Source organism: Alnus glutinosa, chromosome 3, assembly GCF_958979055.1.
Source record: "Alnus glutinosa chromosome 3, dhAlnGlut1.1, whole genome shotgun sequence".
Taxonomy (NCBI): Eukaryota; Viridiplantae; Streptophyta; class Magnoliopsida; order Fagales; family Betulaceae; genus Alnus; species Alnus glutinosa.
In genome coordinates, this window is record NC_084888.1 from 37,922,465 (window position 1) to 37,949,625 (window position 27,161).

At 36.6% G+C, this 27,161-nt stretch overlaps 4 protein-coding genes across 5 annotated transcripts; 2 read left to right on the forward strand and 2 right to left on the reverse strand.

Moving 5' to 3' along the window:
- Positions 1 to 444: 444 nt before the first annotated feature.
- Positions 445 to 4,008, reverse strand: LOC133864719 (uncharacterized). Its single transcript, XM_062301128.1, has 3 exons — positions 3,239 to 4,008; positions 1,917 to 2,189; positions 445 to 1,015 (listed from the first exon to the last, which is right to left on the reverse strand). Exons 1-3 carry the CDS (start codon positions 3,851 to 3,853, stop codon positions 746 to 748), a joined length of 1,158 nt encoding a protein of 385 aa, XP_062157112.1. The 5' UTR covers positions 3,854 to 4,008; the 3' UTR covers positions 445 to 745.
- A 1,341-nt stretch (positions 4,009 to 5,349) lies between these two features.
- Positions 5,350 to 8,246, reverse strand: LOC133862220 (large ribosomal subunit protein uL16-like). The gene is made up of 4 exons (XM_062297990.1): positions 8,088 to 8,246; positions 6,712 to 7,213; positions 5,813 to 5,894; positions 5,350 to 5,569 (listed from the first exon to the last, which is right to left on the reverse strand). Exons 1-4 carry the CDS (start codon positions 8,095 to 8,097, stop codon positions 5,501 to 5,503), a joined length of 663 nt encoding a protein of 220 aa, XP_062153974.1. The 5' UTR covers positions 8,098 to 8,246; the 3' UTR covers positions 5,350 to 5,500.
- A 1,570-nt stretch (positions 8,247 to 9,816) lies between these two features.
- On the forward strand, positions 9,817 to 14,888 carry LOC133864527 (hydroxyacylglutathione hydrolase cytoplasmic). The gene is made up of 7 exons (XM_062300890.1): positions 9,817 to 10,074; positions 10,201 to 10,323; positions 10,477 to 10,638; positions 12,322 to 12,400; positions 12,963 to 13,076; positions 14,101 to 14,277; positions 14,524 to 14,888. The coding sequence occupies exons 1-7, from the start codon at positions 10,028 to 10,030 to the stop codon at positions 14,596 to 14,598; spliced, it is 777 nt and encodes a 258-aa protein (XP_062156874.1). The 5' UTR covers positions 9,817 to 10,027; the 3' UTR covers positions 14,599 to 14,888.
- Positions 14,889 to 16,067: 1,179 nt separating this feature from the next.
- Positions 16,068 to 23,790, forward strand: LOC133862891 (uncharacterized). 2 transcript variants are annotated; one of them, XM_062298802.1, is made up of 8 exons: positions 16,068 to 16,786; positions 19,246 to 19,322; positions 19,435 to 19,603; positions 20,061 to 20,149; positions 20,259 to 20,417; positions 20,537 to 20,614; positions 22,439 to 22,542; positions 23,422 to 23,790. In XM_062298802.1, the coding sequence occupies exons 1-8, from the start codon at positions 16,273 to 16,275 to the stop codon at positions 23,525 to 23,527; spliced, it is 1,296 nt and encodes a 431-aa protein (XP_062154786.1). In that variant the 5' UTR covers positions 16,068 to 16,272; the 3' UTR covers positions 23,528 to 23,790. The 2 variants fall into 2 exon arrangements, with proteins under 2 accessions (XP_062154786.1, XP_062154785.1); XM_062298801.1 differs by having other exon boundaries at positions 16,069 to 16,786; positions 20,253 to 20,417.
- The last annotated feature ends 3,371 nt before the right edge of the window (positions 23,791 to 27,161 follow it).

Sequence of the window (27,161 nt, forward strand, 5' to 3'; positions counted from 1 at the left end):
CGCATTTTATTACAGCCTGCCAATAAAGATGACTAATAACTACAGCGAGCTCTAAACCGATTCAGAACCTCAAACAAATACTTCCTAGAAGTAGTTCAAACTGTTTTTACCTCTTATCAACAGCTTCCGTTAAGATCTTTAAAAAGTTAAAAGACTATAACAATTAGTCCCAAATTCAGACATCACCTACTTTTGGGAGACCTAGAAGGATCATTATGGAGGTATAACATGATGATTCAGTTGGAGTAACAGTGTTTCTAACCTCACCTTCTCCCCTACAAGACATCCAAAGAGGTTACTGGAAACCACTGCAGGACCCAGTTGCTATTATTCCTAAAAGTCATTTCAACAACTTTGTAGAGCAGACAGTTCAAAAAATAAAAGAATTGTTGATGCAATAAGATGACAAAACTTCAAAAAAGAATGATTTCCAACGAGGTAAGATGATCAGAAATTTCAAAAAATAATTTCCATGTCAGTTGTTGGGCACGTTACCTCAACTGTAAGCTTTATTTGTCTCGGTCCATCTCAACTGTAATACTAAAAAATGCATAAAACTTCCAAAGATGGACATAGCAGCTCAAGGTAATGTAGACCTTGCAAAGCTCTACTTGATACAGATGCAAGGCACCCCTATACCATTTCCATTTATCTGAGATGGTCAAAACCTCAAGAATCTTTAGAGAGCTCCAGCGGTAAAACAAAACAGAACAGAATGGAAAGATAGGAAAATCTTAAGAAGCAATCACTGCGATCCACCTTTTTCAAGCTTCTCAATTTCTTCACGGTGCTTCCTTTCTGCCTCCTGGAGTGCTCTTTCGGCGTCCTCCTCTTCTTCAATTTGGTCAAGATCATCAAACTCCTTGGTTGCTGTCATCGCTTTCACTACAGGATCTCTTAGCTCAGATACTAGTCCACCACCAACCTTGTACTCTTCTTCATCCCCAATCAAAAATAATCGCTGCTCAGGTCCTGATGCCATGGGAATGTCGACTGCCAATAGCTTCATATCATACTGCGAAAAAAGATGACACCAAATACTTACATAAGCATAATCAGAGCATTCAAGTGTTTCCCTATATGCATCCTTTTTCCTCTTTATAAAAAAAATAAAACTGGATTTTTCAAGTTCCTGGCTCCATAGGACCATATCAGAAGAAAAAGACTGCAGATCCTAGTGATTTATGCAAAGACAACTTCTAGACGTTTATATATGAGAGGAGGCTGGAGAAAATTAGTTAAGGTTCTAATTACAACATATAGTTAAGTGAAATGTAATGAACCATTATCTATCTGTCTGATGGTCTGTCTGTCTACTTGTGGGCGTGCATGTGTATGGCTATCTCTGTGTGTGCATGCATGCCTTAGCCTGGTTATCAATTGGTTGAGCTGTCAAATATCCATCTCCTATTAACTAAAGCTGCAGTAACATTCAGATTATAGTTTGAGAGAAGGCATTCAATATCTCCGCCTGAAACAAATGAAATATAGAATTAGCAGGGCCAATTGAAGTTGCCAGTTGGTTCAACTAGTAAATCTCTTGCCATCATACCCAAAGCTTGGGATCGAATACTCCATCCACTGGGATTATGTAGTCCATAGGCTTATTGTACCCCCAATTGACCAAAAAAGGAATTAACAGCAGCATGATTTGACTAGAAGAATATGTGGAACCTAACTCTTGCAACATAACATGAAACCATTCTAGCAGTCACATGTCTCAACAATTGCGACCTGGAACAGTCTATGGACAAAAATACCATTGGAACTTCAAGAAACACTCCCATTTGATGTTACAAGAAGATGTTGAGGCAGAATAACAAGCACAAGCATATCTGACTTATACAAACACAGAATGTTCCACTGACTCGTCTGATGTGAGAAATGAAGGGAGAGTGGCTAGCACAGAAGCAAACCTGGCCTTTTTTCTTCTTGACTTCAACGCTGACAAGACCCTTTCTCTCAGAACCATGTATTGGAAAGATGAGAAAACACCGCTTGCTCCTACGACTTGGCTTGAAGTTCTTTAGTGTAAGCCCACCTCCTGACATTACATAGGCTCTCAAGTCGCTTCCAGTAAGAGGGGCACCCATAACCTCAAGGATCCCAGCAGATGTATTAAGCCTCCTCATGGCCATTCGATAAACTTTATCAGGATTGATTGTGAATCTTGCGCGGATATAAAGGCCCTTCAAGTAACAAAAAAAAAAAACTTATGATCCATAATAAAGGCATTCAACAGCAACAATGTCAACGGTAGTTTATCCACATTTCTTTTTCTTCCTGGTAATAGTTGATCCACATATATTAAAAATTCAAATTTCAGGTCCTACATATGGGAGTTACATGAGGGTTTGTGTCTGGACTATAAAGATGCACTACAGATGAGACCCAAATGATGCAACAGAATGACCTACTGAATAATGTGGCTGGAGGTTTTGGATTCAAAACTTATTATTTGCAAAAAATATCAACCAGTTTGCCTTTGGAATCACAGGGTTCATAAGATGGCATCAAGGGAATTCAGCCCCACCTGCTAGCATGCACACCATTCTTAGAGATTTTCTTCATCTGTGAATGTTTTCAACCTATAGCCCCGAAAGTAAATATGAATTGATTACTGCAGTAAATTTCTTAAGTACTTCTAAATCCAAAAAGTCCTAGCAAACCTTATAAAATTACATTTCAAAGTTTTGAATCAAATTATTCATCACAACTTGCAAGGTTTTGTGGTTTTTATTAAATTAAAATTGACAAGTAGACTCTATTCAGCAGGAAATCAGAAACAACCCTCTTCCCTTGTTTGAACAGACAATTTTCATCGATTGCACAACCTCAAATAGTAGAAAACTGCAAAAAAGTGCATATCCCCTAACAAGTATGATGTGAATTCAGATATCAATTTACGAGATTATAGTGCCCCTTACAAAACAAAATAAATCGAAGTCGCGATACTGAAAAACCCAAAAGTAAGATAAGAACAGAACTAGCATTGAAGCCTAATGCTTGTTTCTAAGGGAGTTAGGTTGCCAACTGAGATGGAGAACCACAGGTAGCAAATGCAGCAAAACACACTATCCGTTGGTGCATGATCAGATTGGAAGCAATGAGGTTAAACATTTCTCTAACGAGAATGAGAGTTAAAAAATTCTATCTGCAGATTGATTGAAGATACTAATAATAACAAGAAGAAGTCAACAACGATAACAGGGTTGCTTTGAATTAAAAAAGAACTTACGGCAAAAGCGACGATAGCAGAAGAGAGAGCGAGAAAGCCATACTTAGCCATGCCTTCGGAGAAACCAACGAAGGTGCTTGCTACTCCAAACATAATCCGCCAGAGCAAAGCACAAACTAAGACTCCTCCAGCCCCAATCAGAAACAGAGAGTTCCTCTTAAAGAAAGCCTCAATTTGCAACCCGATTGCCTCGCGGTAGCGGGAGAAAGTGGAAGTAATCGCAGTGGCGGGCTTATCGAAGAAGACCCTTTTGGCAAATTTTGGTGAATTCACGGAGAATAACCTAACCCCGACCCCAGTTGTAGAAGAAATAGGGTTATGAGCTGGTTTTCTCAAGAGAAAGGGCAAGCTTCTGGTAGAGGAAGATAATGCGTGAGGATTGAGGGCATTTGAGGAAGTGGGCTTTGAGTGGAATTGGGAGATCAAGGTGGTTCTCGAATTGCAGGGTACAAGAGAAGAAGAGTAAGCTCGAATGGTAGAGGTGAAGACATTAATTGCGTTTGAAGAAGAAGAAGAAGACGAAGAGGATCGATTGGATTTGGACAGAAGATGATGATTGTAGCGAAGAAGCCTGACAAGGCCGCCTTGGATCACTCTTGCTGAGGGCTTTGACATTTCTATTCTACCACGCAATGTATAGTTTAGGAATTAGATTCATCAAACACAAACTCAACTTTCAGCGGTGCGGGTGCAAAATATATATATACATATATCTTACAACAACAACAACAACAACAACAATTTCTTCTTCTTCTTCTTCTTTCTGTTCTCTTGTTAACTCTTATTTTCGTGCCTTTTATCTTTTCCTTCCTCTAATAACTGGTAACTGTTTAAACTGGTTATGTATGAGTGTTAATTGTTTTTTTTTTTTTTGCTTAAACCATACTTAATCATCTAATTCTAATTCTAAACCAACTCGATTAACAAAAGCGCCAGCAAAACCTTAAAAACAATTGATAAAAAAAAATAAAAAAAAAAGGACGAGAAATTATGTTTACCATATTTTTATGGGGCAATGCCCACATGCCAATCTCAATTAAGTTTTATATATATATATATATATATATTTTTTAATAATGACCAATTCAAGAGTCGGTTGGAACTGGTACATCAGTATTGTAAAATAATTATAAAATAAAAATATACTTTCTAACATTACTCTAATAAAATATGACTCTTGATTTTATCAAATTACAATGTATAAGAAGTAGTCAAACCATCCTTTATAACTTTGTAAGTGGTTTGGTCACCCCGTTATTAAACCACCTACCGCCTATATATTACTAAGAATATAAAAAGTTTGAATGAAATGATATTTTTATTCTTTTGTTTGGCGACAAAACACCAATATTTTTCACTGTAATTGAATCAAATTTATTAGAATACCCTAAATCTAAAAATCATTTCCCAAACAATTATTATTTTTTTCTGTTCTTTTTTAAATAAAAAAAAAATTGGGTGCCCAGAAAAAAAAATAATACTAGCGGTTTTCTTTTCTTTTTTTTTAAGAGGAATAACTATTCCTTTTTTTTTAGGGAAATAGACATTCCATGGTAATGGTACACAAGCCAACTAGGAATAGCTATTGCATTCTTGTATTTATTCATCATCCTACCAACATGCCCTTATTAATTCTTTTCAAAACTCTAGGGCTATTTGGATAAGTTTTTTATTTGTCATCCCCTCTCTTATTTTGTCAATAACGGAGACGCCCGACTTCTTTCAAGTTGAACATGAGCCTAGAAAATACACCCGGAGAAGCATCCTGCTCAATGGGTACCCATGGCGAGAGAGCGAGTACATCTCTTTCATCAATACATGAATTAACGCATATCCTCAGCTGTTAAGGCGCCATTTTCATTAAAAAAAAAATCCTAATCAATGGAATTTGACGTTGGTCAGCTCCATAGATTGCAGGATTTGACAATGCATATGCAAATTTGGTCAAGATCCTCGAGCATAATAATCGCCAAACTATCAACACCATAGACTTTGGAAAAAGAGACACCCACAATATACAAACGGCAGGCAAACCACAGCATTCAACTGCAATATAACTAGGAAACCTCAGGATTGTTCCACACACACACACACACACAGCAAGTGCAAAATAGACGGGTAAACAAGACAAATAGATTGACATAACAAAAGTTTAATATAATAGAGTAGCAAAACACAAATACTATTCTCAGACAAAACTTCTGCATAAAATTCTCAAGAGTAAGTCCTGCTATTTTCAGGCAATGAATGGCGCGGAATGGTCTAGGCGGTGGGAGGTGGAACAGCTCTCCCAGGTTGACGTCGTGCCAAAGATCCATGACATCCAAGAAGCTGCAGAATCCATTTAAAAAAAAAAAGAAGCTAAGTTACTAGTGCTATCAAAACGCCTCAATCTAGGGCAAAGTGAATTTCTTGAGAAAGTCAATTTTGAATGAAATTTGTTAACGAACTGTTCACATAAATGGAGTAGGAGCACTGTTCACATAAATGGTTTTTCACTCCAATATGTTGTGTATGCGTACATGCACATGGGTAAGTGGCCAAGTACATATAGGTGTGCAGTTTTAGGATTACCTTAGCATTGACACCATCTGGAACAATCTTGTTTTCTGCCTTGTACTTCATATATTCGACACGGCTGAACTTGGTGAATCCCCTGAAGGAAATCAATTACAATGATGAGAAACATTCCAAGATCAAACTCTAGAAAAGCAAATAATTTTACATCTTTCACAAGTTTCAAAAGAGGGGAATTATGTATAACCCAGAAAAAATGTTAACCACATATGCGCTATCACTCTAACAAGACTAGTCAAGTTGCAATTGGAGTTCCCTAGAAAAGCCCAATCTCACATTGTAAGGAACCAATGTGGGACTTAACATCCATGAATGTCTTTATAATTCATCCACTCTATGTGAGCTATTCATCTCCAAAATGAAGGATTGGAGTGTTGCAAATTAACACCACCCACCCCCTAACCCAACACACAAACACACACACACACACACACACAGATTCCATTACAACTCTAGGAGTTTCCTAGAAAAACTAGTCAAGTTGCAATTGGAGTTCCCTAGAAAAGCCCAATCTCACATTGTAAAGAACCAATGTGAGACTTAACAACCATCAGTGTCTTTATAATTCATCCACTATATGTGAACTATTCATCTTCCAAATGTGGGACCGGAGCGTTACAAATTAACACCACCCACCCTCCACCCCCCAACCCAGCACACAAATACACACATAAACAGAGAGAGAGAGAGAGAGAGAGATTCCATTACAACTCTAGGAGATTTTTAAAGGTCTCCTGCAACTGGGATCTATAAATTAAGCTGGGTGGCACGTTACAAAATCTTTAAATACAAAGGTAATGTGCTCAAAAGAGTTTCAATTGCACATCCTATTTAACATTCACAAGATGCATAATTCAATGTTAAAGATAAAAAGAAAAAAGAAAAAAAAAACGTACCACTTCCGGCTAACAATAATCTTTTGACGGCCAGGAAACTTGAACTTTGCCCGGCGGAGGGCCTCCTGGGCATGGTGGCTGTTGCTATCCTTGCAGCGCACAGAAAGGAGAACCTGACCAATGCTAACCCTTGCGCATGTCCCTTGTGGTTTGCCAAAAGCACCCCTCATTCCAGTCTGGAGCCTATCAGCCCCAGCACATGAGAGCATCTTGTTGATCCGCAGAACATGGAATGGATGCACCCTCACTCTCAAATGGAATGCATCCTTGCCAGCAAATTTGGCCATGTACTTGTTGCAGGCAATTCTAGCTGCTTCCAATGCCTCACTTGAAACATTTTCCTTCTCCCAGCTCACAAGATGGACACAGAAAGGAAACTCATCGACACCTTTCTTCTTCATTCCAACATCATAAATTCTGATCTTAGGATCAGGAACACCACGGCAGTATCGTGATTTTGGGTAGGGTTTGTTTTTGATTTGCCGATAACACCTTGCAGGTCCTAGAAATGTGTCAACAGCGGCAAGCATCAAATTATGATAAGTATGATATAATCGGAGTAAGACAATTAATTATCATACCATGCTCATAAAAAATAATCAATTCTAGAGATAGAAGGATAAATTATGGTGACTTCATAACGAAATATGAAATCAACCACATTACCCCATATGCACAAAAAAGTATAAAAGTCGACACAAGATTTTATCATAAATGAAAATGCGAAACAAAAAAAAAAAAAGGGAACAGCCATATATAGGGAAATCAAGCAATTGAATTGAGTTCTAACAATTCGTAGTACACAATATAACTTCGGTTCAGAACCTTTTTTTTTTTTTTAAATAAGTAACTTCCGTTTCGAACTTTGAAACCAAATACTTGACTGGGTATCAGTACATTCATATATCCTATGGGTTTAACAATTACAAGGCCCAAAACCAATGGTTAAAAGGTAGATCTGATAATAACAAAAATCAGCACCGCATACACATCAAAAGCTTAACGTGAACACCAAAATCTTTCGATAGCTAAAAACTGTATCACACGTGAAACTCCAGGGAAAGAAAGGCGCACCTCCACAACATCAAACCATAACTCATATGCAAAACATAAAAGGGTCCTATACATCGTAATCTAAGTGAATATAACAAAAGGGATCAAGCAAACATATAATACGGATTAAAAATGCAACGAGATTGGGATTCAAAACCAATGCATGTTCATTCCACAAAAAGAAAATAAAAAGAAAACAGAAGAAAAAGGACAGAGAGATATAGAACAGGTTGGAAATCGTAAATCGTAAATCGTACATCGTAAATCGAAACAGTAAACGGAACCATAAGAAAGAAAGTGCGCAAACTAAACAATGTACTCACTCCTCCCCATGGCGAGCTTCCGGTTATGTCCGGCAATTGATTTCCTCAGACTGAGCCACAAACCCTAAGACGCTCTTTTTGTTACAGAGACAGTAGACCTTTTCTTTCGAAGCCCTACGAGGATGGGGTGTGGTGTGGTGTGGTGTGGCCCATTCCAATATTCTCCAGAGCCCTACATGTGACCGTCTCATAGAAGACTCTCATTCTCATATCACGAGCTTGGCCCAAAGCTGAAAATAATTACAAAGGCTGTCTAGTCCTCACAAGCCCATTATATGTTGGGAGCCTCTTATCCCGTTATCAGATTTGGAGCCGGCCCTGCTGATAAGAGTTTCTGTCTCTGTCTCTGATTACAGCATCTCAACTCTCTCTCGTCCTTAAAAAACAGATCTTTCTTTCTGTATCCTTTGTCTGCACGTGTTTTTTTTTTTTTTTTGCTTATTCTTTTAAATTGTGGGCTTTTTTAAATTATTGATGATGGTATTTAACATTACCGTGTGAATTTGAGTAATTCCATGATAGTTTTCAATCATAACGGGAAAAAGCTTCGTACATACCAAACAATGAAAAATATTTTCGATATTATTTTAAGGGTTAAAACCAAACAATGAAAATTTAGTAATTTCTCCTCAAAACATTTTTGAGGAACTAAACAAGTACTCAAGGAAAGTGATAATATTCCAGGACTTGTTTGGTAAGTGATTGTGAATTGGAATATTTATTTGAATAGTAGTAAAAAATGATTGATGTGATAGAAAATTTGAGAATGTTTTATAGAAAAGTGAAAAAGTTTTGTTTTGTAGTGGGTTTTTTTGGTTGAATAATAATAAAAAATTATTGATGTAATGTAAAAAGTGTAAAAAAGTAAGAATATTTTTGATTTGATATTTTTGGGAGAAGGAAAATGAAAATGAAAATTTTGTGGATGATTTACCAAACAAGCCCCCAGATTTTACGCAAGTTCTCGGCTTTTGCCATCAAAAGGTTGACATTTAGATTTCGGAGCAAACACCTTCCTTGTGTTGTGCGTGATTTGTTTGGCATGAATATTGATTAGCACTCTTATTTGCGTAAACAGACACAAGTAAACTTTGCTTCTTGATCCCTAAAATTATTATTCAGTTCCACATCCTTCAATATCATTTTGTTCAAATATTGCTAGCAATTGAGAAAATCTCTGGTAGCTAACAACCAAAGTAAAACATGTAAACGTCTGTGAACTTTGGGAACAAAGTCTATCATGGTGCAAAATATCAACAAAGTTGCAGCTGAAATGACAATATTTCAGAGCTCTTGTTGAATTTAAAATACAGCTGAAATGACAAAATGCCTTTCAAAAATAGAAAAATTAGAATTTTAAAAACTTATGCCAATTTCCAAGTCCCAATTCTGTGTTCATATATACGTAAATTCAGGCTTTCAAGGGGGAAGAATTTCATACAAATATATTACGTGGAAGATGGGAAATATAAAATACTATATATTTCTATTATATATATAGAAATAATAATTATTTCATTTGACTTTAATTTCTGTATAGTCGCCGATCGAGTGCGTGAGCTTCTTTGATAGTTATATTATTGACAACAAAGCTTCTATACAGTCGACGTTTCAAGTAACTTTTAAGGCGTTGGATCAGCTTAAATTAATCCGTCTTTAATTAATTTGTACGCGGTAGGCTTTCATGGGGGAAGCTTATTTTTTGTTTGCGGAGTATGGCATATCTCTCTGCAGCCAAACACTGTCTTTAGCTCGCGGAACATGTCAGCTGGGTGATGACGTGGCGAGTTATTGGGTTAGCCATCTATCTATTGGGCCACGGCCTATGTCGATCAGCACTTTGAGAATAGAATTTCAGGTGTCGCGCGTTGGGGTTTTGGGTGGATGATAGCCGAAGAAAGATCGCAGTGAGACTTGGTGCAAATCGCCGGCAGACTCAAATGAAAGTTTACCACGTTCCTTGCTTGGAGGATAACTACTCGTATCTGTAAATGGAACTCACTTTTTCTGAATCAAATTTTCAAAATTGCTGTTGATTAGGTTGGTTTTTCTAGTTTATGATTATCATCTGTTGCTGAGAAATTAGTACTTCACTATTTGTTGGGGGTTGCAGCATCGTCGATGAGAGCTCGAAAGAAGCGGCAGTAGTAGATCCAGTGGAGCCCGAGAAGGTTCTAGAAGCTGCCAAACAACACGGCGTCCTTCTCAAGCTCGTTATCACCACCCACCATCACTGGTATCTTTATATGTGTTATCTAATTTTCAGTTGTTAGCCTCTTGATTTTGTTATGTGTGATTTACGGTTTCTGTCTTTGTGAAATTAGGGCACTGAATCTTCCTTGCCTTTTGCGTGGTTTTTGATATTCAATTGCCGCCGATGTTACTATAGGGATCACGCAGGTGGAAATGATAAAATAAAGCAGCTGGTACCTGGGATTAAGGTCTATGGTGGTTCCGTCGATAATGTCAGGGGTTGCACTGATAAAGTGGAAAACGGTGATAAGCTCCATCTTGGCGCTCATGTCGACATACTATGTCTTCACACACCTTGGTATGATTGTTCAACTAGTTCCCAGCTTATTTATTATTCTTCCTTAATTATTCTTGTTAATTTGTTTTCTTATGGACCATGTTTGGGATGAAATCTAATTCTAGTTCGAATATTCTTCGAATCAGAAACTTTTCTGAGGGAAAATACATTTTACCACCTATGGTCGGGCCACAAAATACAAAGCTCCCTAAGTTTTAGTTTATCACACAACCCTTTGTGCTAACTTCCTGAAAATGTAGCTTGTTAAACTTAACCCCTTATGGCCTTATGCTCATGTCCAAAGTGTGAAAGTCAATATATAAGCAAAACATTACCTCTAACCATTCAGGAAATGCTATGTCACTTACACATTTCCCCATTGTATCAGTTATTCATTCATAATAAAAAACTAAATACAATAAATAGTTTTTCCATTTTCAGGATGATCATCGTCCTCATCATCATCATTTGACTATACAAGATGATAGTGAGGGTGAATGTGTATAATTATCCATGATGTGACTTAATGTGATTGGTTATAGCGTAGATGTTTTGACTACACAATTTGAACCTGACTACAAAATCGTTGTGTGATAAAGCACTAGTAGCAACTTCTTCTTTCTTTTTCTTTTTGATAAGTAGAGCACTAGCAACAACTTCTCTTAGATTTTCCTTAAATATAGGGAATTCAACTACTTTTTGCTTCCCTATTCAAATAAATTCGACAATAGCTCCCTTGAGTCCCTTATCATTTCCCTATACTATTTAAATATTCATTAAAATAATGTTAAGGGGAAAGATAAATCATTTAAATATTGTTTCAAATAAATGCTAGAGGAAAAGGAGAGGAAAGAGAAATCTTTTTTATATAAAAATAATGTTAAGGGAACCGCTTTTCCTTCCTAGATTTAGGGTACAACTTTTTGTTTCCTTGGTGTGCCCTTAGTTTAGAGAACAAGAAGGGAATTTGTTTCAAGAGATTGTTTTAAGTGTTTTCCCTACATTTAGGGAAATGAATGAGTTTTAAAGAAGTTGCTGCTAGTACTTTTACTAGGTAAACTTTGGGGAGGCTCCGTATTCTACAGCTTAACCATAATGGTTAAAACGCATTTTCAGCATGCACGTGTGTTAAAATCGGCTTGATAAACATGATTGGAAAATTGAAATAAAAGATTTTCACTTCCAAGATTAACATGTATAAATGTAACTCATTTTGCAAATTTATCTTCCGTGCCATCTGCTTCTGTTTTATGTGAGAGTTAAACGGTTTTTGTGTCTGCTGAACCACTTTTCTGTACTCGTCAGCGTCTGTTCAGAAATTTGCATGTTGTCTCACCTAATCTTTTGAATCTTGAGTTCTTACTTATCAAAAAAAAATCTTTTGAATCTTGAGTTCTGCTTTTGCTTGGCTTATAACAGGAGATGCTTTTGATCTTCCTTTAAGGTAGAATTTCCTTTGTGTATAATTTGTATGATATGCCGGAGAATTTAAACCTTGCATAGAAAGAATTGAACCTTAACCCTGCCCCTGTGGATCCTTGCCTCCATTTTAAGATGGCCTCAGCAGATTATTTATTCACATACTATCCTTTGTTCTTGATGGTTTATTTAGCAGAGGAATCTTACCTTTATCTTTTTGTAGAGGTACACTTCACTCCTTTCTTGTTTATAACTTTATCTCTGTCTTTGACTTGCTTTCATCAGCCACACCAAAGGTCATATTAGTTATTATGTGACTAGCAAAGAGGAAGAGGACCCAGTTGTTTTCACTGGAGATACATTGGTAAGTTGATGGGAAACTTTCTTTTGTGGGGTTGTGTGTGTTATCAGTTTTCATGAAAAATGTTAAATGAAGGAAGCCTTTTATTTTTCTGTTCTGGTATTTTTCTTCATTTGGGGAGGGTTGCGGGTAAGAAAAATGAGGGAAATCAATTAGCTTAGGAATATGAATGTACTCACAGTGGATCTATTTTTTCTCCTTTAGTTGAAATAGTGAGCAATTGCCATCAGCTTCATTTGTCAAGAGGGGAAGAAAAAGATAGAAATCTTAAGTTGGGGTACCTAGAATTTTTGGGGTTAGGAAATTATACTACGCAGGGCTACATGCGTTATTTGTCTTGCCTTGTGAAGTGGGATATCATATATGTGGATATGAAACAATGTAAAATAATTTGAAGTCTCAAATTCCTAAACTTATCAAAAAAAAGTCTCAAATTCCTAAATGATGTCCTCTTGGGAAGCTTTTTGCTAATGACAGCGTGTCTCCTTATCTTCTAAGTTTTGTATCTTTCATTTATAGTTGAATAGTAACAGGCAGCAAATAATAGTCTCTTGTTTATATGTAGTTTATTGCTGGTTGTGGGAAATTTTTTGAGGGAACAGCGGAGCAGATGTATCAATCGTTATGTGTTACATTGGGTTCATTGCCAAAGCCAACTCGAGTATATTGTGGCCATGAGGTAATTCACCTCTTTGATTTATTTTCTTCTGGTTGATCTTGAAATGTTAAATTAAAATTTTCCAAATATTTGTGGACAATGAGTAGGGGCATGACTGTACCATGTGTTTTAGATTATTTAAACTGTTGATGTTGTTAGAAATGTGTAGTATCTCCATGTGACATCAAGAATGCTTGGTTAGCATCTACAACCACTAGGTGTGCACATAGGTCAGTCGCTGTTGGGTTACGGGTAAAACCGTCACCCAACTTCATCATGTTGGATTGAGAAAAGCGGAAACTGATGATGATACAAAACCTTTAAAACCTGACCTGTTGAGCTCTTTTGGGTGGTTGAGCTGTGTCGGTTGGATCTGTTGGTGGTCAAGGGCGTAAGTTAGTAATTAAAATCTGCTAAATCCAAAGAAAAAACTTCCTAACAACTTGTTTTCATGTGATTGGGAGTAATTCCACATTTGTTTGTGAAGGATTAACTTCATAATGTGGCTCACCAAATTCATTTATCAATATGAAGTTTCTTCAAGTGCAAACTGGAGACTGGAAGAAATTCTGGAGTCTAGAGAAGAGTAAAAAGTTTGCAGAACAACTTTTACTGATCATTCTGGAGTCTTTGGAGTGATCTAGGAAACCAGAAAGAAGGTAACAAAAAGTTTGTCACTTTTCTGCAGTTGCTGAGAATGCCCAGCTGGGGCCTCATTCTGACCCACAAATGTTACAAATTTATCAACATTTCTATCCTGCGCAATCCGCAAGATTCTTGGGTCTCTGAGAGAAATGCCAAAGGAGATCCTATTCTTTTAAATATGGCCATATAAGAGTGGGACAAACAGGCACCGATGATCATTACTCATTAGCATTTAGTGAGACGGAAAATTGAGAAAGTAGAAACCTTGAAAGAGAAAGGGAACATGTCCTCAATCACGTTTTTTTTTTGGTTAAAATCATATTTGACTGATCTTACTTCTGCTCCCTGCCAGACTTTACTTTGTTTGGAATTTTAACGCTTTTGTTTTGTATTTCTCCAGTACACGGTGAAGAACTTGCAGTTTGCTCTGACAGTTGAACCAGAGAATGTGAAGATACAGCAAAAGTTAACTTGGGCTCAGCATCAGCGGCAAGCAGGCCTCCCCACTATTCCCTCAACTATTGAGGAAGAATCGGAAACAAATCCATTCATGCGGGTTGATCTGCCAGAGCTCCAGGTTCACTTTTCTCTACTAATTACTAGTTCATGATGTTGAATGAAATTAATGAGGAATATATTGTAGGAGGGATTGCAATATATCTGCTTATTGTAGAGTTGGAATTCCAGACACATTTATGATGTGTTGCTACTTGCTAGGTTCTTTTCATTTGGTCTTCATCAACGATGACATAACTGCTAGAGAAAGCTTTTGGTATGTCTCTTTGTGATATACAACTTAATGTTGGCATTGCCTCTTTTACAGGCGGTGGTTGGTTGTCAGTCTCCTGTGGAAGCTCTCCGGGAGATAAGACAGCGGAAGGACAACTGGAGGGGCTAACTGATGATCTGCGTGATGTTGTTCTTTCTTTGTATGTGTGCCTCGGTCTGTATGTGTGATTGTGAATATAGTCATGCGGTTTATAAAATACTACACCTCAGTGCTGCTTTGCATGGGTTGAGGATACTGACGTCTGTGTTTATGACGGACAAGTTGAATAAACCGCATGGGTTGTTTTTCATGATACAATTTTCATAATTGCATGTAGTTTTTGTATTTTGCTGAAACGTTGGAGGTCTATTACCCCTGCACAGGAGAAAGTGAAATGGTACACCTCTGTTTGGTACTCACAGGAGAGAAAAAACTGTCGCATAATTTCTATGTGTGGGTAAATTTATGTGCTCTTAAATCTTTGTATGTGTGCTTTACAATTATGTCCAATGAAGTGCCAGGCCTTTCAAAAACTTCAAGTAATTGAAGCATCACAATCGAGACAGCAAAAGCTTTGGGATGAGTTAATGAGATTTGTGCTAATCAGCACCCATTAAGGATGCTGGCTCGCAACAATTCTCTCCTATTTGGTATATTGAATAGAGAGCAGAGCAATAAAGGTTGTGACACCAATTCATAAAGCCTGAAACGTTGTGATTGGTATTTCTTTGCTGTAGCATTTTTTTTTTTTTTTTTTTGGGCTTTCACGTTGAGATCGTCTGGGGAAAGGTAGGATGGTTGCTTTCACAGCTGTGCTCTTACATAAGCGAGTGAATTTTTATGGTAAAAACAATTTTTGGCATGATAATAATAATTTAGGCTATGTTTGCTAATCTACTCTTCTTCTTTTTTTCTTGCTTTCTGTTTTCAATTTGAATTTTCCACTCTAATATATTAATAAACAAGTCAATTAAAACATTGTTTATACAAAATTTCACACATTCTTGTAGGAATATATTTTTCAAGAATATTTTAATAACACAGGTGTATAATTTTTCTAGAAGTAGAAGTTTACTTACTATTTAGAAAAAATTAGAGCGGTCGTGGCCATTTTCAGTGGAGAGTGACTAGGGGTGGCCTCATAGTCACCCTTTTCCTCAATTGAGGGTGACACACAGTCCATCTCTTTTCTAATTTCTTTTTGATTTTTTAATTTTTAAACTTTTATAAGGAGCCACTTCTACTGTTCTACATTTTATAGTAGGTGTATTCCATAAGCAATTTTTTTTTTTTTTTTTTTAAAAAAAAAAATGTAGATCCCAGCACATTACACTTTTAAAATATTTCTCACATATTTTTTCAGAAAAAAAAAATATATATATATATTTAACCAAATACTCTGTGTCGCTTTCAAACGTATCTCATATTTGAAATTTGAAGAGATAAAGATTGATATAAAGTCGGGTTGATGCATAATGAAGGGGATTTTTTGTCCGAAGTAGATAACTACGCTTTGTCGGATGCAGTTATTTACAAGGGGAAAAGAAAAAAGCATCCAGCTGGATTTAAAGTAATAATAATAATAATCAGTCGTAGACTTTTCCTCCCCGTCCACCTGGGGGTCAAGGTCAATTGAGAACCGCGTCGCTCTCTCTCCTTCAGCCTCAGCTTCAGCCGAGGAGTTGCGAACTGTTGATAAAACCACCTTTCGATTAGACCAGGTAACTTTCCAGTTCATTGTGCATAAAGAATGAATGAGAGAGCTGGGAGTAAAGGGGGTTAGGGCTTAATTTTGGCATCGAAATGGAGACGAATTCTTCTTCATCCACATCCCAAACACAATCCCCATCCGGAACTCCTCTTGCTAGAACCAGTACTAGTAGTATTTCAAATTCAACAACCAGATTCGGTGGTCTGCAGCTGCCTTCTCTCAGTTTCTTCCAATCGCCGCTTTCCGTTTTACTCGAATATTCCGGTATTCTTTCGGCGAGGTCAAACCGCGACCATGATACCGAAACCGAGACTCTCGTCGTCAACACCCCCGATTCCAGCGCCACCACCGGGACTTCCGGCGAGGTTTCTATTCGCATAATTGGTGCCGGAGACAATGGCAGTGAAGACGTTGGGGTGGCCGAGAGAGTCCCCGTGGTTCCTCCGTCAAGTGGGCACGCCCAGGAGAATGGCCTGGAAGATGGCGGCGTCTCTAGCGATTCTTCTCACCAGCGATATGATATTCAGCAGGTTGCCCGCTGGGTTGAGCAGATTCTACCTTTTTCATTGCTCTTGCTCGTTGTCTTTATTCGTCAGCACTTGCAAGGTACCCTACCCTACTCCCCTTCTTCTCTCTATTCTATTCAATGTCTCTCTTCTTCTTGTGTGAACCAACAAATATTTCTATAACTCTACGGGCTGCAAATAATGTCTTGTGCTCCATCCAATCAACAGAGGAAACCCTGAGTAAATTTTTTAACATATAAAACAAATTTATAATGCCTACTTCTCAGTGTATTGAATGCCATTGCCACTGTACGCAAATTTAATGCAACGGACCAAGGTTTATACAAGATATCTTGATGATAATTAAGAGCCTCCTTTTTTGTAAAGCTAATGAAGAAGCTGGGAGAGAATGAACTTCTATTAGTCGTAACCTTGATGGAATTGTGCTGATGCTGAGCTTACGTTTTTTCTTGTGAGTGGCTTGTGTCGTTGGCTCACTAAGAGGAGATGAATCAGCTTTCTGCTGTCTATGTATTTGAGTCTTGAATTTAATGCCGGGATTACATTGAATCAATGAGGCGTAGCCAAGTTTTGTTAACCAACTCCAGTTCTATAATGTGTGAGCAGCACGTTCATCAACTACTCCCTCTTCATAAAATTGCTTATAATAAAATACTCAAATCCCTGACGAAGATGTTAGGAATTTAACTGAGCCATATTGTGATACTTCAAATTGTGAAAGTTAAGTTGTACATTGGATGGGTGGATTACGAAGGCATCTATGTGTCAAGTCCCACATTGATTGTATATTAGGTGAGATGGGGTTATGTAAGTCACTTTAGGGTACTATAATTGTAATTTTGACCAATCCTTTTGAGGTATGGTGCATATGTGGATAGCGCATTCCTTTGGTCATGACGAAGATCGATGACTAATCAATCTAAGAAATTCAAAAGACTCAATAAGAAGGCATTATTTTCATTACTGGAATTGGGAAGGTCAATGACCGCGTGGAATGAAGGCCCTTGTTTTTTCTATTTAGTACTTGTACAACTCTAATATAGTATGATGGGTGAAAAATCATTATTTGATTAAGGGCTTTTGTGTAGGTAAAGATAGCATATCTGGGTGTTGCAGTTCAGCATTATTTTCATAAGTGGAATTGGGAAGGCCAATGACTGCATGGAATGAAGCCCCTTGTTTTTTCTATTTAGTACTTGGACAACTCTAATATAGTATCATGGGTGAAAAATCATTATTTGATTAAGGGCTTTAGGGTAGGTAAAGATAGCATATCTGGGTGTTTGCAGTTCATGAATGGTAACTATATGATCCTTTTAGAGATCAAGACGCATGATTTTTTTTTTCTTGGGCAGGACATGATTGTTTGCATTTAAAGTTAACTTACATTTTGACATTAATGAAGACCTTCTCTCTAGTGGTAAAGGGTTAGAGTGGGGTTGAACTAGGTAGATGTATGTACGTACATACGTACTTATGTAGGCATGTATGAATATATGTCTCACCCTTTTAATGATATTTCGCTTACTTATCAAAAAAAAAAAAAAAAACTGTATGAGTATATGTCTACATTTTGTGCTATATAGTATGCATTATAGCGTAGTTCCGTTGGCATATGAAATACTGAGGCTTTCCTTTACCTGGAGATCCTACTAATCTGGCCATAGTATTGTTTAATCGAAGATTGGTGAAATGAAGAAAGATTGTATATGCTTGGGAGGGATTAGAATTATAAAGTTGGATTTAGCTGATTTTTTTTGCTTCTTATCCTTGTTTAGGATTTATTTTAGTGTGGGAAGTAATACTGTGAATACACCAAGTGATGGACTTACTTTGGAGGGGCATATGCACGGTGGATACTGTTTCTCCAACATTATTTATTGGTCTGTTCAAATTTCGTGATTACATGAGGTATTTCATCCTTTTAGGAAATCATGGATGAGATTAGGTATTCAGGAATTTCCATATCTTGGATTACATTGTCCATCAACTAAGTTTTTTTTTTTAATAAGTAATTGGGATATCATTAAAAGCATAAGGTGGCTCCAGGTATACTAGAAGTCTACATGAGAAAATACTTGGCTAGAAGGAGAAAAAAATACATTGTCCATGAACTTAGTGCCAGGGTTGTTATCCAAACAGAGAGCTTCTGTATAATTGAAGAACTTAGTTGATCTGTTCGCTGTCTCCTTGCTATTGCCATTTTTTTTTTGTCGGTTCTGCTTTTTTGGTGCTAATTTTCTTCCTGTATGGAGGTTTTCTCGTCCTTCGCTATGCTTCTTTTGTGATGAAGTTTTTGCTTATCATCAATGGCATCAAAAGAAAAAGAGAAAATATAAGTAGAAAAAAAGAAGAAGAAAAAAAGAACCAGTATTTTGGTAGTTTGACACCTTTATGCATATTGATTTCTATCTCTGCAATTGGATAAACTGGTGATGAGCTGCTTTGGAAATATGGTATCGTTTTGATCCTGTCCTGTACTTATGGTTCTTCAAACATTGTTTAGTTGGTGACAAATTATTCTTTGAGAACTTGCAGGTTTTTTTATCACAATTTGGATCTCGGCTGTCATGTTTAAGTCAAATGATATTGTTCGGAAGCAGACAGCTTTAAAGGTCCTATAATGTGTTCATTTCTTTTCAAACAAAAAATTATGATATTCGTTCCCACCACTCTAAAACCCATTGTAAACAAATAAAGAGACTTGGTAATTGTTCTTTTGTGCAGGGAGAGAGGAAAATCTCTGTTCTTGTTGGCACCTTTATTGTCTTTGCGCTTCACGTGATAGGTGTTTACTGGTGGTATCGAAGTGATGATCTTTTGTATCCATTGGCAATGCTTCCTCCAAAAGCAATACCAGCATTCTGGCATGCTGTATTCATCATCTTGGTAAATGGTATGGATTTCACTAACTTTATTGTGATTAACTTGGCTTTGGTAGATGTATGGTAGAGACTTCTTGATCTCTTGCAACCTGCATTTATGCATCTAATTTATATTTTTGAGATGAAATTTAATAAGAATTAAGATCCTTGTTTATTGTCGCAATTCAAAATTTCTTCTATTGTCTGTAGTGGTTTGGTAGTTTTTTTTTCTCCCAAATAATTTTAATTATTCTGTGGACATATTGCTTCCTCATCTTTATCAGCTCTAATGTTTTTCACTTTGTTAATGTGGTGTACATCAAGTTCTGTTGATGAAATTGTTGAGGTTTTATCCTTGTTTTGGTCGTTTGTTCTGCCTTTTGTATTATGTGTCAGGTCTTATATTCCTAATCCTATCCATTATCATGCCCTCTATCTTGCATTTGTCGGGGCTTCTGGGTCATTTTGTGTAATTTCTGTTACTTTCAGATACACTGGTGAGGCAGGCAGTGATGGCTCTCAAGTGCTTACTTCTTGTGTATTATAAGAATGGCAGAGGCCATAATTTCCGTAGGCAGGTACCATGATGCTGAGCATTACAAGTTTCAGTAAGAATATTACGTGCCATTATCCCTTTTAATTTGTCAAAGCTCTCTGACAGTTCTAATGTTGTCTTTTAAGGGTCAGATATTGACTCTGGTTGAGTATTCGCTGCTGTTGTACCGTGCCTTGTTACCTGCACCTGTCTGGTATCGATTTTTCTTGAACAAAGAATATGGTAGCCTCTTTTCATCACTGACTACCGGGCTATATTTAACTTTCAAGCTAACATCTATTGTTGAGAAGGTATGGATTTCATCTTGCGTTTCTGTGCTCTTTCTGCATTCTTACTTGAAGATGGTGAGATACTTCTTGGCACTGAAATTAGTTGGATATGCTGTCTTGAACCTTTGTGTTACTTTTAGGTCCAATCCTTCTTTGCTGCCCTAAAGGCATTATCACAGAAAGAGGTCCATTATGGTTCTTATGCCACATCAGAACAGGTAAGTGCTTTTCTACAAAATGCTTTAAGTTGGCTTTCAAAGCCAGATTAACACAGTCAAGAACCCTTTCTTTCTCTTATGTTATGACATCTTGTTATTTTTTAAATACTTTAGGAGGAACTGTAGCCCATGGAGAACTACTCCATCCCTCTATTTTTTCAGTTTGGTATCTTGTTTAGCTTACTGAGATGGTATTTGTACTGGCATTTAATTTTGATTACTTCAACGCCTTGTCTTTCGGTTAATACTCATAAGACATGGTTCACTGTCCCTGGAACTGACACGTCCTCTGACTGTCTTCTTGGTATTGGAGCTCTCCTATTCTTTCATGTAATTCATACTGAGCTAACAATTAGTCAATATCCCTTCATGTCTGATCAATCAAGTCATCTTCCTTGCACCTGATAATGATTTTATTTGTCTTCCAACTGCTTGCAAATACTCTAGTGCATTATCTTGTTGTCTGGGGCAACTTTGATGGGGGCCTTGGGTCTACTTCTAGTGATACTTTCACTTGCTCAACCTATTAAATGCTTAATATCTCTTTTGATATTAGTTATTCAACATAGAAATGTGGTTTCCCATGTTGAGCATGGTTGAAAAAAGTGAATTGGTCTAATTATTACCACCAAAAAGAAAAAAGAAACTGTTCTGTGGTAGAGGAAATAGTTAAAATGCCTGAAAAGAAATTAACTTTTAAGCAATTTAATGATTTTGTTTGCTAGTTGTTTATGAGGTTCAAAAAGAGCCTAATAATTTGCAAGGTGGAATATTGTTCTTTGGATTTGTTGTGAGCCCTTGGAATATCTCTCCATGTGAGAAACTGAAATCTGTTCTAGCGTTTTCTGCTTCCAGAAGTTTCTCTACTCTCTGTGTACTCCTACAGCTTCATTCTTGAACGAGGAAGTTGATTTTGTAATTCCATAACAGGTTTATAGATGTTTCACATTCCTTGTTTGTGCTTGTAGTCTTTTACCCCGGTTTGTAGCTAATTCCCACAAACTGGTTTAATAGGTTGCCAAGTGTCCTCAAACATGTGCCTTTCACATGTGAGTTTTAATTAACTTTAATGGCTGAAACCAGTTTTAACTCTGTTAACTCTCCTTCTCTTTCTAACCTAATCTGTATTTTCTTCTGTCAATCGACAATGCTGTTTTTACAGCTTCAACCCTTCAACACATAGGTCTCTGCCGCTGTGCCATCAGCCATGTCCAAAGTCCAATGGCTGGAATTTTAGCCCGTGTTTAATACGAAGTAACTTCCTGCCCTCTAGGTTTAACAAGTTCAGAGATATTTTAGTGCATGAAAAACCTAGTAATTCAAAAATTGGGCATGGTCTTTTGGTAGGGGATGGGCAAGAGAGTACTTTCAGAATGTGCCACAATATGCCTTCTTCTATTTTTAGACATTGCCATATATAATTTTTCTTGTGGTACATTCCCGGAATCTCATCATCTGGATTCAAACTTTTCAACCATAAACAAGCAAGTGCCTGTTTTCATAACTCTTTATTTATTTTATCACCGGCAAGTTACACACGGTAGGTGTTGAAACGATGACCTTTACATCCACCTTGTTCTTGCAAGTTGAGTAAGTGCCATTTTAGCAAGAACTCAGTGATGCCTCTTGGTGTGACTTTGCTCTTCTGTCATCATATATTTCTCTTGGTTATGTAAAGAAGTACCCGGATTACTTTTTTCATGTCTTGACCCACAAATAAGTACCGAAATTACATTTTTTTTCCTGTTACTTATCGAATCAGTTACTCTTTTGGTAAATTGGTCACAACAGTATATCATACCGTTAAGTCGTATCTCAATGCAGGTAAATGCAGCTGGAGACCACTGTGCTATTTGCCAGGAGAAGATGCATGCTCCAATACTGTTGCGCTGTAAACACATCTTTTGTGAGGACTGTGTATCAGAATGGTCAGTTTGATGCATTCTGTTTCTTTTTTTTTTTTACTCAAATAAATGTTGTTCTTGTCGTTGTTTTTAATGTGGATTGTTTCTTGCATCTAAGTACCCATTTATTGGATTATCAAATGAACTTGTGAATTTTAGATTACCACTCATAGTTATAGCTTCTATATAGGGCTATTTTGTGCCACGTAGAAAGAAGAAAGAAGACTGTACTTTTCTAGCTAATGCTAATTTAGTTTGTAGTGCCCCCACAGCATTTTTATAATAGTGAGTGATTGGTAGGGGAAGGTAAGTGCCTTTTAGCTTTTTCTTTGTGTCACTCTTGTGATTTGTGTCTTTCATCTTTGGAAGGAAGAAATAAAGAGCGAATTATATGAAAGCTTCCCTTAGATGCATCTTAATATTCAGTTTAGAGAAGAGAATGTGAGAGAAATTGAATGGGAATTGTGTGCAATTAGAGCTACACAATTTTACTTTTAGTTGAATTTATGACATACTCTGGGCAGAAACCCGTCATAACTCTTACCTTGTTTTGTTTTTATGGTTTTGGAATATTAGTCAAGATTATCCCACATTGTGGAATATGATTATTAGGGAAAGAAAATATAAAAAATGACTGATCATTCCTCTGTTCTTGAGGGAAAATAGTAAAATTGCTTTCAAGTTAAGACTATTATCTTTAGGATTTATTTGAGCATTGCTGTCTGATAACTTCTTTGAAAGATGAGGGTCTTTTGACAACATCATGCCTTTGGTTTCTTAATCCAACTATGATTTGTTTTTGCCTAGTGACCAGGAGCATTGGTTTAATTGAATTTCCACTTGTGATGTCTTAAGTGGTTCCTATCAGCGTTTGTCTTTTGACAATTAACACTTGTTTGTCAGGCTTGAGAGAGAAAGGACTTGCCCTCTATGCAGGGCGCTGATTAAACCTGCGGATCTGCGAACATTTGGGGATGGATCGACAAGTCTGTTTTTCCAGTTGTTCTAAATTCCAAGTTGTCTGTTCCGCGGCATATTTTGAGAGGCATTCTCTCTAAAGTTGCCTTGTTTCTTACATAGTTAAATGGTGATGTATTTTGGTTTCCTTATCCCATCATTGGGTTGGTAGAAAATCAGATGGAAGAAAACTTTCTGAGATTGCAGGTTCTATACATACGAGAAGATTTACTAACCACACTTGTATACATACGTTACAATCTGTGATGGGATATGTTATTATCCTTTATAAAAATGTTCATCTCTCTCTCTCTCTCTCTCTCTCTCTCTCCCCAGTATCAAGTATTAGCGTTCTTCTTTGTGAGCTGCAGTGAATGATGAATTCACGTGTCAGGAATTTGTTTAAACAAACTAATTAATTATGATTAGCCCTAGGTCCTCAGCAGTGAATCATTCTCAAACACTGAATGATGTTGCATGATTTGAGCTCCCAACTCTCGCTATTTAAAAAAAGAAAGAAAAAAAAAATGCTTAGTTTTCATCTTTCTAATCTCCATGCATGTTAGTCTTTACATAGAAGTCAAACACAACAGATGATTGTCTGGCGGAAATGAATCTATAATGATCTAAGCTGGATCACAATTGTGCATCAAAAAAGAAGCATTGTGATCCGATAATAGTGTGGCTGCAGTGCTGCTTCGTCTTAGAGGGTTGTGGGTTCTACTTGCATGACTGGCTGTTACATTCTTGTTATGTTAGTGCCGCTAGTTAAAATGTTTTTTTCTTTTCTTTTTCTCTTAAATCTTAATTTATTTCTTTTGGGAGGCCCCGCAGAGGACCTCAGCCTCTGAGGTCGGTACCTTTACAGTCGTTCGTCGTCTTCATTCTCATTACAATTGACATTAATTGGCATCATTACCTTCTGGAGGTGTAGATGCTAGTTTTCGTATATTTATGTTACACTTATATCACATTGGTTGGCGTTGTGTGTTTTGAAGTAGTTTTTAATGTCGGTAACTTAAAAAAAAAAAAAAAATGATACTTAAAATGAGCTACATCAAATATATAGTATGACATACTTGTGATAAATAGTAGCATTATTCTTACTTGTAATTAAATTTCAAAGTGGCGTTTCCTCTTTCTTCCATTGTTCATGAGCCATTGTTCATGAGAGTCCAACCATCTAGTTCTGGTGTGCTAACGAGATTAGTTGCTACTTCAGCCCACTTAAGTACCAGGACAAACACATTGAGACCGTCTGGCGCCACCAACGCATGATTGTCCTTGAGCACATTGATTCCTGTCCACTAACACTTTTACCAGGCTTATGATGCCTTAGCAAACATGTATAGCAGCGCGGACAATGTACATATGATGAAAACTAAGACTGGGAATTGCACGGATTCATGGGTGGTCTCCACAGTCCACAGAGCCACTGTCCCTGATGCAGCTGGCAGATGGCTACTGCTAAAGAAGCAACACATACAACAAATCTTATATAATATAACCCAAGGTTTTTTTTTTTGTTTTTTTTTTTTGTTTTAGATGAATGGTACTAATCTCAGAGCTTGGTATATTTGTATGTATGTTTATAAAGTCATCTCTTTATATCAATGTTTATTGCCGTATATAACTTCTAATGCTTGCAGTTTTTCACCTGCGTGCAAAATCATCCACTTTTAGCCTGTAAAATCTGGATTGAATGTCTATGCTGATTCAGGCATTGTTACCAAAAATTAAAAATAAAAATAAAAAAAATAATATTCCTGGCCTTGTCAATAATAAGTCGTAGAACATATGAGATTATTGTGATCTTCCAGATTGAAATTGGAAGGTATAAGAAAGAGTAACGTTACTCTTCATACTCATTTTATATCGGTTGATATGACGTGTGGAATTGATTTCATATTGGAAAAAAAATTGCTCTATCCTAATTTAGAGAAGAAGAAAAAATTATCCAATAAAAAAGTTTGACGCATAAGGCAAGTGAAGTGGAATTGATTTTATTATAAAATAAAGTTTGACGAGAGCAATGTGGGGCGATCCAAAATTGTGGAACACCATTTATCCATATCATATAACAGGATGGAAAAGTATTTGTGGTGCTACAATTTTTTTTTTATAAAGTTATTTACAAATTGATATAATAGTTCAAAATTAGTAAAATAATTAAGAATGTATAATTAATCTTGTAAGTGACAATTTTTTTTACTTAATTTTTTTACTAATTATAAACTTACTAATTAATTTGTAAATAACTATACAACAAAAATTATAGTACTTTTAATTAGGGTAAAAATATGGATGCGGATCCGGATGCGGTTATTAACAATATTCACATCCGCAAAATGCAATGATCACTTTTAGATATCTGCATTTGCATCTGCACTATGTAATTACTATCCGCATCCGTACAGTTTTTGCGGTTATTATCTGCTATCCACATATGAGGTAGTGAGCATTTTAAATTACTAATTAAATCTATATACAAGATTAAATAATGCATCTATTACTATATATATGCAAGTTTAAATAAATTAAGATTTAACTTATTACACAATTCGTGATTATCATGGTCATTATTTCATAGAGTAATTGAAATTTGAATTACCAAAAAAAATAAATAAATAAATGCAATGAGGTATGACTTTGAGATAATAGTAAAAAAGACTTAACATAACCTAAAGATTATAAACTTACCAAATCCAAATCAACGTCATTTTAGTGAATTTAATATTATATATTATATATAATGAGAATGCAGATGCGTTATTAACTGCATCTGCATTACCTAAAATCACCATCCGCATTCACATATGTAAATATTATTGATTTTTGTTAATCACATATGCAAATATTAACAATTAGATGTAAATAATAAATACGAACGGTTATTATTCGTCTACATTTTCCCTATCCCTATACCTTTAGCTCCATTTATATATGGCTCTCGTATCATATAAGTGAGCCCTAACATTTTTATTATTTTTGGTTATATAGATATAGGGTAAATAGTACATTTGTTATTTCACCCGAGATAGGGAGAGGGGAGACGTTGGGTGTCGGTTGTCCTTGTCCCCCCTATCGTAAATCATCTCTCCTCAAAGAAAGAGAGCGTTTTTTAATGGTCAAAGTTAACCCCGTACCATAGTCACTATTTATCTATCTTCTCTTCTCCTTCTCTTTTCTTCTGGTCAGTCAGTGTGAAAGTGAAAGTGTCACTGTTTGACAACCTCTTTTTTCTTGGCATCATCATCATCCGTTAGAAAATCTCCTGCTGACAGAAAAGCAAAGCCCTTCATCTCTGTCCCCCGTCCCCCTCTCTCACTCTCTTACTCTCTCTACTGTGTTAGATTCTTTGAGATCTTGAGTCGCTTTCTGTCTCTGACTCTCATGGCGACAATGACTCATCAATCTCCCTTTTGCATAACCAAAAAATAAAGAAAAATCATTCACTCCCTCGCTCTTTCTCATTTTTCTTCAACTTCCTTTTCTTCTTTACAAATACCCTAGTCTTTTTTTCTTCATCAATACGTCTTTTCTTTCTTTTTCACAGAGCTGTGGAGTGACATAAACATATGGATTTTTAGGGTTTAAACAACAGCTAGCATATCCCTTCAGATGTAGGGTTTCAACGTACATGGAGGAGACACTCACCTTTACTTTACATATGAATCTTTGCAGCA